The 10,479-nt window shown below is 42.6% G+C and overlaps 1 protein-coding gene across 1 annotated transcript; it reads right to left on the bottom strand.

Annotated features, from left to right (window-relative positions):
- Positions 1 to 960: 960 nt before the first annotated feature.
- myca (MYC proto-oncogene, bHLH transcription factor a) lies at positions 961 to 3,649 on the bottom strand. Its single transcript, XM_080489487.1, has 3 exons — positions 3,375 to 3,649; positions 2,357 to 3,052; positions 961 to 2,032 (listed from the first exon to the last, which is right to left on the bottom strand). The coding sequence occupies exons 2-3, from the start codon at positions 3,021 to 3,023 to the stop codon at positions 1,365 to 1,367; spliced, it is 1,335 nt and encodes a 444-aa protein (XP_080345613.1). The 5' UTR covers positions 3,024 to 3,052; positions 3,375 to 3,649; the 3' UTR covers positions 961 to 1,364.
- Between the last annotated feature and the right edge of the window lie 6,830 nt (positions 3,650 to 10,479).

Here is a 10,479-nt window from a genome sequence, read left to right as displayed (position 1 = left end):
ATGTAGTTTTATATACTTAAGTGACTTTTTTGTTTATTTCGCATATTTTCTTATTAAATGTAAATCTGACTCTGTTTCGGTTTGTTTTGCCATAGAAATAAAAAATCTCTGGCCAGAAACACGTTGGAACAGTGTAAATGTGGTGCAGATCCATATTTGGTTACTTGAAATACAACTGTTAATCAGGTGTTTTGTTGTCCAAATTTAGATTGATCTCAGAATTCTATTTGAGCAGAACGAGTCTATCTGTAGTTTTGATAGCCAGGTCCAATAATAAGGACCATCCATCCATCTTCCAAACTGCTTTATTCACTTCAGGGTTGCAGAGCTGGAGCTGATCTTAGCCAATATGGAGCAAAGGCAGTGTAAACCCTGCACATGACGCATGCCCATCATATTCACATCTACAGGCGATTCAGGGTCACCGCTTGGCCACAAATGCATGTTTTTGGGGAGTGTGTGTGAGAAAATATCTACATGTACAGAGAAAATAAACTGCACGCTTAAGAGTCCAAAACTTTATTATTACGGATGCAAGATTGCAAACCAGTACGCCAGTGCAGCAAGAATGAAGGATAAAAAAAGCTTAGTGAATGGCTTTAAATGTCAGTGTTTTACCTTATTGAGCAGACAGCTAAATATATTTATTTACAATGTGACGTTCCACAGGGAGCTTAAGGCGTGACTTCCTAGATGGACTGCCTTATTTGTAATATTGTGGCATTTTAATGCAATAAAACCCTGACTTTTTCTTTTTGATATTAACCTGCAAATAAGTTCATTTTTACTAACTTCTTTACCTTTTAGTAGTCACAGGATGCACAGAACTTCATCATTGTAGTTAAATCCAGCTAAATAATGCATCATCTAGGGCGTGTCTCGCTCCAATACCTGAACATGTCTGGTTCATAGTGAAGCTGTGATGAGATGTTTTTCATTGCAAGAACAAGGACACAAATTCAAGAAGAAACATTTTTTATATTTCAAAAGGAATCTAGGAACATAAGAAAAACCCCAAACACCAGGTCTGAACATCCAGACAATTGAGATCCAAAAATACATTTTCTTAAGAAATATTAATTATATACAAAACATAAAAATGTATATTTTAGTGTGGGCATTTAACAAGACAGCCCTATTTTTCAACATTTTATTAATAAAAATAAACTTTTAAATATTTCTTCCACCCATAACTTCAGCTGAGGCAGTTTCAACATTGAAATCAAACAAGATTCCAAACGACTTAATCCTTTTTGCATTTGCATGCAACAACAACAACAACAACTGTACACCCAAAGCCTTGAACTTGCATAAAAAAAAAATTAAAAAAAAAGGCCCCCAAAAAAAAGTCTTTATGCCAAACTTTAAGCACGAGCGCTCTGTAGCTGTGCCAGTCTCTGCTTTAAAAGTTCACTTCTCCTCCTCAGCTGCTCTTTGACCGAGAGGAGTCTCTGTTCGTCTGACTGCATACTGTAAATGCACTCTGTCGCTTTCTTCAGGATCACCACCTTGGCTGCCTTCTCGTTGTTGGCCACCTCTGGGATCTCGTCTCGCAAGGCGAAGAAGCTCAACTTGAGCTCGTTCCTCCTCTGGCGCTCCAGCACATTGTGAGTCCTTCTCTTGTCATAGTCCTCGGTGTCTGACGTCCGGGGGCTGGAGCGCGGGCTTGAACACTTGCGATTGCTGCTGATCTGTTTGAGGACTCTGCTATGGCCGCTCCCACCGCCGCCGCCGCCTCCTCCTCCACTGCTGCTGCTGCTGCTGCTCTCCAGCTTCAGCCTCTTGACAGCCGGCTGCTCGTGCCTCATGGATGGATGGGCAGCGTAATTGTGCTGGTGGGTGGAGACATGGCACCTTTTCAGCACAAGCGGGCTCGGATGCCGGTTCTCCAGCGGGCTGGGGTCGCACCGTTTCACCGCCTGCCTCTTCTCTACCGTTACCACATCAATCTCCTCCTCCTCCTCTTCCTGGTCATCCTCCTCTTCCTCCATCTCATCCTCCTCCTCCTCCTCTCCATCTTCATCTTCATCTTCTGAAACATAAACAAATTATTCACATTATGTTGCAACATCAGGGTTGATATCCTGCAACATAGGGAGGGGCTGCAATGTATGCAGACCAGTGCACGCTCCAGCATCAGCTGCAGCCATGCCCTCCAGCTCATCTGACAGCAGTCTGACATGAACTGGGTGGACCTGGCAGCATGCCTCTGCCTCCTGCCACCAAATCTGAGTGCAAGCACTAAAGCAACATGCAGTCTGAAGCTACTCATAGGAGTCCGCCATGCACACTCAGAGGGACATCCTGAGGTGCAGACGGGTGTGTCTGCAGGATGAGAGCATGTCCTGCATCTTACCTGAGTCACTACAGCTGCTGCTGCTGCTACTCCCACTGTTGGGCGGCGTGTCCAGTCCCAGATCCTTGCTGGGCAGAGTCCCGACACTCTGCTTGGGCGTCTCAGCGATGGGGTAGGGGAAAACCACCGATGGATCAATGCACTCGGACGCGGACGTGTTGAGGTCCTGCAGGTAGCTGCTGTTCAGCCTCCACGCTGCGGCTGCAGCACCGGCGGGCTCCGAGCCGCTGCTCTCGGCCACCGGAGACTCCTTGCGGGCGGCGTGCAGCGAGGCGAGCCGCTCAGACACCACCTTCTCCAGCTTGGCGGCGGCGGAGAAGCCGCTCCACATGCAGTCCTGGATGATGATGGACTTGAGGAAGGTCTGCGAGTAGTCTGCGTCGCAGATGATGCTCTGGTTGACCGCGTCGTCGCCCAGGAACTCGGTGACCATCTCCAGCTGGTCGGCGGTGGAGGGGAAGAGGCTGGACAGGGACGGTCTGCGGCTCGGCGAGAGGGGAGGGGTCGGCAGCAGTTCGAATTTCTTCCAGATGTCTTCGCTCGGCGCCGGAGGCTGGAGCTGCTGCGGGTAGAAATCCTCCTCCTCGTTGTCATAGTAAAAATACGGCTGCAGGGAGTCGTAGTCGTAGTCATAGTTCTTACTCGCCAAACTTGAATTCAGCGGCATGTTGTCGTTCCTTTAAACTATTCTTTAAGCTGCGAGAAAGAAAGAAAAAATAAAACGGGATTTAAACGTGGAGCTTTGGCGCCGATCCTGCCTGCAACATTTGTAAGCAACAATCACATGGTGACTCCAAAACATCGACCCCCTCCCACACACACACACATACATACACACACACACACACACTTTTGCACGCCGTGCATGCATGCACCGGTGCAGCTGCAGCGTGTCTCACTGACATGAGGGGAAAACCCGGGATTCACCGCTTGAAAACTGCTAACGTGGGATAACCGACTATTTCAAAGCACTAAACTGCAATAAGAAGCTCAAAATAACCCCGCTCCCTCGTCTTACCCGTTTTAGATATTAATCTGGCAGGCGAAAGAAATAGGGACGCAGCGGACCCAAGAGGCGCGCGCACAAAAAAGAAAAAAAAAAAAAAAGTAAGAAGCGCAAAGTAAGTTATTCCAGTGCGGCAGTAACATTAAATCCTTCCACGGAGGCGTCGCGGCGGGGTTTCGGCGTTGTGTGTGAAGCGGGCATGCATGCAGGCAAGAGTCTGGGAAGAGCTGCAGCGGCCAGCCGGTGAGGACGACGTACTGCTCCCTGTCATCAGCAGCGTGAGAATCACAGCTGAGCGCGCAGCGACCTGCAATAAAAAGCGACCGCGGAGCGTCTTCTGTATCCCTCCGCCGAGTTTTCCCGCGAAACTGTCGCCGGCAGTAAAAAAAAAAAAAAAAAAAGCAGCACAACCAAAATTAAATCTCCGGGAAAAGCAGCTGTGCTTTTTTGTTAAACTTATCTCACGCGCTGAACACACGCGCCATGTGGTTAATTCCGTATATCATTAATTTCTAGGTCTACATTTCTTTTTGGCGCCGGGTCTATTTCGTTGGAGGAAGTGGGAGGGGTCATAGTAGAGTAGTACTCCCATTGACGGCATGCAAAAAATACTAATGTAAGTAGTAGTGGCCGATAATTAGGTTGGCTTGGTTTACTACTACTCCGCCAAAAATACGCATAAACCACACACAGCTTCTGAAGCTTTCTGCGTAAAAACGGACAATATTAAAATGGTCGTAAGTTAATCCGGTCGGAGTTTTGCACCTTGAAGACTATAAAATCATCAGCGGTATTTTGAGGAAGCGTATTTAGTTGCATGTGTACCTCTGCGAAATGCCACAAGCGTGCACGTTTCCAAGTTGGCAGTTTTGCGTGTGTGTGTGTGTGCGTGCGTCTGTGTGGCTCTCATGATGAGGCGCACCTGCTTACCTCAATGTGTCTGCAGCCCCGTGCACATCTGAACAGGTGATTTCTGCAAGGACACGAGACAAACCTGCAGTTCGTGGGTGTAATCTGACGTGCACAAGTGTTCACGAAGAACCGCGTCCACCGTGCAATGTCGTGTGTTTTGTTGTTGATCAGATTAGCGCCAATTAACTACAGGAAGGAAGCAATTAAAGGAGTGAGATGGGCGCCGCGGACGGATGGAGGTGTCCTCTCCTGCAGGTGTCGTGAGGGAGGAGATGGACGGGCTTAGAGCGCCCTCTGCTGTTCAAAAGGCTGCAGGTCTGCGCAGCAGCCAGGGGTGTGCATTGTCAATGCAGAGGTAAACATAAAAAAAAAAAATAATACAAACATGCACAAACCGACAGGGTATGTTTTTTTTAATGGTTTATAACAACTTTTAGGGATTATTTGGGACTCTCAAACCCTCCGCAACAAAAGTGTAAATCAGTGGGTTACTGGAGTGTTGGTAAAATCAAGGTTACTGGGTCACCTATTTAAACAAGTCTGCAAACAAGAAATGCAGTAATACAATACTTTAATGAAGCTCACAACAGTTTTTTTAGGATTTTTAAAACATGTTCTTCCGCAATCTGACGTTTCTGACAATATTGATATGTTTTCAGTTCTGTCAAACATCACACCAAAGCTGAACTAGAAGCAGAATTCAAACAGACATAAAACCTAGAAAATAACATTTAAATGGAGATATATGCACGTCAAGCACACAACTATCCAGGAATGTTTTGAATGTAGGGAACTTTTAAAAGAGAAAATCCTGAAAGAAGAAAAAAGCTTTGACATCCTTGACAGCACAACGTTAGAACAAACTCCTTTTTCCAATTTTATCTTCTAAAGGGGTTTTAAATGGCACATTTTTGCACATTAATATTTCTTTCAATAATGTATTCTAATATTTCAAAGCCATTATGTCAAATCCAACCGTCAATCCAGTCCATGGCTTTAATTAAAAAAAAGCACAATTTCACTTCTCGAAATAACATTTTAATCAACTTACAGCAATCCATCCATCCATCTCCCGTACTGCTTCATCGAGCTCTTGCTCCGAGGGGCAACTTAGAGTAACTAATTAGCCTCTAACCTCAAAGTACCTGAAGAAAACTCACACATTTTATATGTCATTTATTGTTATTTGTTAGGCTTTTTAATTGCAAGTTATAGCATGATGCACATCAATGCTATTTCTTCGGAATATTGACATTACTTTGGCTGTGATCCACTCAGGTAAAAATGATTTCGATCTGTCATGTTTGAAGCTCTTTTGAATACAGTGACCTGGGTAATTAATGTACGGTCATTGTTCTGAAACCTCTCTTTGTCCTTGAGCTCCTGGCCAGTGAGCCGAACTGTGTGAGAGATCAGTTCATTGGAGACTTTGAATAGAAAGTTGGTCATTTCACGGCATTACATTTATTAAACATAACCTACATAACATACTTACTTTCAAGACATTTCTCTTATTGAGATAACTTTTTTGAAACTACGGAAAACAAAAAACGTTTGGAAACTGAAAGAAGAGGACAGAAAGGAGAGAAAACAGCAGAGATACATTTCACGAGTTTCTCTTGTTATCAGAAAGTGGAGGAGAAAATCCCCGACTCTGAAATTGCATCCTCCTCTCTTTCTTCCTCACTAATTCCTCCATACTTTCTCTCACGCCTCTCCTTTCCCCGCTGAAAGATGCTGTGTGGAGGATAGCAATCATAACCTCCAGATTCATGCGTTACGGTCACGGTGTTTATCGGCTCCGGATGTTTCTTGTGTTACTGTTTTTCACAGCGCCCCGGGGACACAGAGGGAGCTTTGAGGGCGGCTGGCATCGGTTCCTCCGATAAGTGGAAGCTTAGGGTGGGTTTGATTGTGCTTATTTTTCTTTCTGTCAGTTCAACTACATCTACCAGCCCTGTGTGACACAGTCTGTGTACAATAAAGTGCAACCGGGACAAAGATTTTAATCTGGTCCGGTTTGGGAAAACAAAAATAGATGGAGAAATCTCTACATCTGATAAAAGTCAGAGGTCATTTCACAGCGGATGGATTTTGTCAGCATTAGATTAAAAGAAAAAAGTCCAATACCTTCAAGCAGGAGACGATTGTGAATCATTCTTTAGACTTAAATTGTGTTACAGACATATTTGAATTGATCCTACAAGTGATTGGAACTCAACTGAAGGCGTGAACCTTTTTCCTCCAGAAGATAGTCCCTCATTTGTTATGATGATGATGATGATGATGATGATAGTGCTGGTTAATAAAACTAACCAGTGAGTTATGTTTAATTTGAAACCGATAACAGTGAGAAGAAGCTGCAGCGGAACAGCTGGGATAAACCACCCAATGCAGACAGATGCACGTAGAAATGTGATTTAATGTGTATCGATGAGCTGCACAAACACCTCCAGCACCTGAGGAGCTTCTTAACGTCGGATGAGGGGGAAGTTAACGTCCCACTAGAGGAGCAGGACAGAGCGAAACTGCAGCTCTGCAACCGTTTTCATGTGTGATGAAAATAAAGAGAAATGAGCTCATAGAAACGTCAGTAATTTTAAATACATCATTGTTTTCTTTTGTTTTGAGTATTTTTTTAACAATAGAAAACAGTTACCAGTGCTTTATTACCAGAACGAGTGATGTTACAGTTTTGCATTACTTTATGTTATAAATCTTATTTGGGAACGTCATGTTATTCCCTAGACTGCATATGAGTAATGAGAGTAAACTAGTTTGAAATGGTTAATTCTTCCATGCAGAAGATTTTATTGTCCATATCTCAGAAATGTGTGTGCATTTGTATCTTTTATTGACAAATATTTCTGCTATTTTGATTTCTATGTGCTACATTTTACCTTCAACTTCTGTAAAGATATTGGGAACTGAAAAAGTACTAAATTCATACAAATCATCCAGATTAAAGTCTTGTCTTCAAACAAAGTCCCAGTAATCTGTATGTAATGACACATCATGTTTAATAGTGAAGATTCTCTCTTCTTTAGCCTCTTGACTGTTTTCAGCCATTTGTTTGTTTGGAGTTTGAATTAACAGTAATTACCTGCATTCTTTTTTTAAAGTGTTTAAATTTTTCAGCTTTTCAAAGCACACAAACCAATCTTTAAGCGTGTTAAACATGCACAAATACACTTGTGAAATTGTTCCAATTCAAAGAAAAGCTCAACTATTCAATGTGCTCTTTTGATTTCAAGTCAGGACGAATTACTTTTCTCCAATAGCACACCTTGTTTTTTTTGTTTTTTTCATTGAACAAAGGGGATGTGCAGACTTGGTGTAGCAGAGAAAAATAAACAGCACCGTGGAAATGTGATGGTGTTTGACGGACCTGCGCACACAGCTGCAGCCAGAGCCTTTAATGAAGACGGAGGCAGACACACAGTCACAGGGGAGGAACACATCAGCAGACTCATATTGATAAATGGAGGGTGGATCTCCTTCTCGTGCGGCCGGGACACGATTCAGCACGACACCTCCGAACAGGGCCGGAAATCAATAGCCGCTCAGCTCAGTGGCTGAGTGGAGGCTGCCAGCCAAGCAGCCAACAATGAGACTGTGGCAGATGTGTCGGGCTACTCAAGAGCTAAATGTGTCATTAATTATTGACGGTGACAACGGGCGGATGTTGACACAGACCGATAAGCAACCGTGTGTTTGTGCAACAGAATCTCGGGTTGGGTTTCGTTCTTTTTGATTTTGATTTGTTTTGAAATGAGAAAATGAGATCAAGGACGGTGAAGTGATGAATTCTTCCAGTTTTACCTTCGATACCGTCACACTGTGCAGGTGCAGCAAAACAATACACTGCGTGTCGACATGTGTATTGTATGTTCCACACAGTACACACACTGTCCCCCAGTCCTGCCTTAGCAACACATTTCATCATCATCATCACCGTATCCACACCGACACTGCCTCCTCCTCACTCTTCATAACCTCCAAAACAAACAATCTGTAGGAGACATCAGGGGAAACGCCCAATCAAGACATGCAACAACACATATTTCTGTATATTCAAACCTTGAAACACAAGAATCCACTGAATTCAGCTGTTACAGTGTGAACAAGAAAAAAAAGGAGCGTATTTGACTAACATGAAGTTAATTTTCCCGTTTCTAGTCATAAATAAACACAATAGATATTAACATTAATTATTCACACTCAAATCAGTGAGTGATTAGTGTCTCTGTTAGCTCTGCAATAATGGACTGGCAACCCTGACCTGGCACCAGACACATCAGCGAGAAGAACCGATGAGTGAATATCTAAGTTATACCGCACAATACATTTGTGCGATTTGAATAGATTGTTAGGAGAAAGCTACTAAAGTTAAAATAGAAGCCCCAAATGTAAAAGTGAAAAACAGCAGCTCATACAGACGCTCCAACCGAACCTCAGTAACATTCAGGGGAATTAATGAAGCCGCTCACTCCCTTGTGCTAGGCACATTCTAATTTTCTAAAACGGTATAACAGTGACTTTATCAAACACACATTTTTTTCGGAGTGGAATTAATGCAAACGCAATGGAGACAAATAAGAATTGAAAATTGTGTTTGAGTGAAGATTTTATATGAAGACTTACCAGACATTTGAAATTAAATGCATATGCAAGCAGCACAAAAAGATTTTGAGGTTTTAACTGCCGACGTTTGGCATCAGATTCTGACTGTGTGTCAGTTCAGCCAGTCATAGCACGTCCTCATAGTCCGTCTTGATATGAGTGGCTCAGTGTGTGTGAATGAGTGAATGGGAGTATCAGTGCAAAGCTCTTCGAGAGCATTGCTGCAGAACCATCACTTTGTTGGAGGTTTCGCTTTTGTTTGACACCCGTGTTGTCAAGTTTCAGGACAATAGCCGCTGGAGCTGTGCTGAAGACAAAGACAAAAGGAACAGGAAAGCCAATAGGACAGCAACAAACCACTGAATGGGGAACAATCTTATTGCCCCGCATTGCCGGCAAGGATGTGGAAAGTTTGAATGAATATTAGACTGGAAAATTATTCAGATGATATTTTTTGGGGGTTTGGAACACATCATACTGTCATTCCTTGTGCACCTTAATGCTCTACGTGACTTATATGTAATGACTCATCTTCGAATGTCCCCTTTACACTCAACATCAGAGGCTTGTTCATTCCTCTGCTTGAAAATAGACTTTGTCATGAGCTTAATTATTATATGTGGGTTTTTTTTAATTTTTTTTTTATTGTATCTACAGATGGAAACGTAGTGTAGCAGGATAGGTTTGGGGGGGGGAAGTCATGCTCAAATTGTAATTTATGCACACCAGCTACATTTCAGAATGAGCATCTATACATTCTGGTAAATGTGCATCATCCACTGATCTTTGAGGCTTTAATCTGATCTACAATCTTGTCTGAGTGATCTGCTTGAAACTTCAAACTTTTTATCTTTAATCAGTTGTTTTAATCAGACATGATAATAACATGTTGTCATTTACAAGTATGAAAAGTACATCTAAGTCGATAAAAGGATGACAAAATGATGAAGCTGGTAGATTATCTGATTTTCAGACTGCAGTGGGAGATCCTGTCCATTTTGGGGACGATTTGTACCCATCTCAAAGAAAATGAAATCTCGGCTGGGTAATATGTCTTGGAAAACGTTTCCCTCCTCGCCCAAGTGACTTCATTAGTTCACGCTGAAAAGCCCAAATCACTTAGAAAGAGTGAAACTGACCAAAATCACACTCATTTCACACAATTTAGAGCAAAGGATTTCTGAAACGATTTATCTAACATAATGTCAAAACACAACTAAGCCCTACTCACCTAAAATATATGATGTGATATTTGCTACAAAGGAGCCTGAATATGACTCACTAGATGCTAAATGCACTCCAGGAAGGAATGTGTAACTTTACCAAATACCATTAAAAAGTTATAGCAACAATTATTTTCTTTCTTGTTTTCCACAATAATATATTGCTTTCCTATATATCCACTTGAGGGACTCTAAATCAAGAGATAATCTTAATTTCAAATTTAGAAAAGAAGTGATTTTTTAGAAACATGATATTTTTCTGTGAAGATCTCGTAACATATTCAGAATTGCAACCCATGGCATAAAAGGAAGTTTCCGTGGGGGATTTCCAATCTGCTGGTGCCACTACCAGTAGTCCA

Source organism: Lipophrys pholis, assembly GCF_963383615.2.
Source record: "Lipophrys pholis genome assembly, chromosome: 20".
In the NCBI taxonomy this organism is placed as follows: domain Eukaryota; kingdom Metazoa; phylum Chordata; class Actinopteri; order Blenniiformes; family Blenniidae; genus Lipophrys; species Lipophrys pholis.
Note: the sequence above shows the minus strand (reverse complement) of the source record. Positions and strands in the feature narration are given on the sequence as shown.

Coding starts and splice junctions, on each gene's coding strand:
- myca (XM_080489487.1), bottom strand. CDS start 3,023: ATGCCGCTGAATTCAAGTTTGGCGAGTAAGAACTATGACTACGACTAC. Junction 2,033..2,356: donor CAGCAGCTGTAGTGACTCAG/GTAAGATGCAGG, acceptor TTTATGTTTCAG/AAGATGAAGATGAAGATGGA.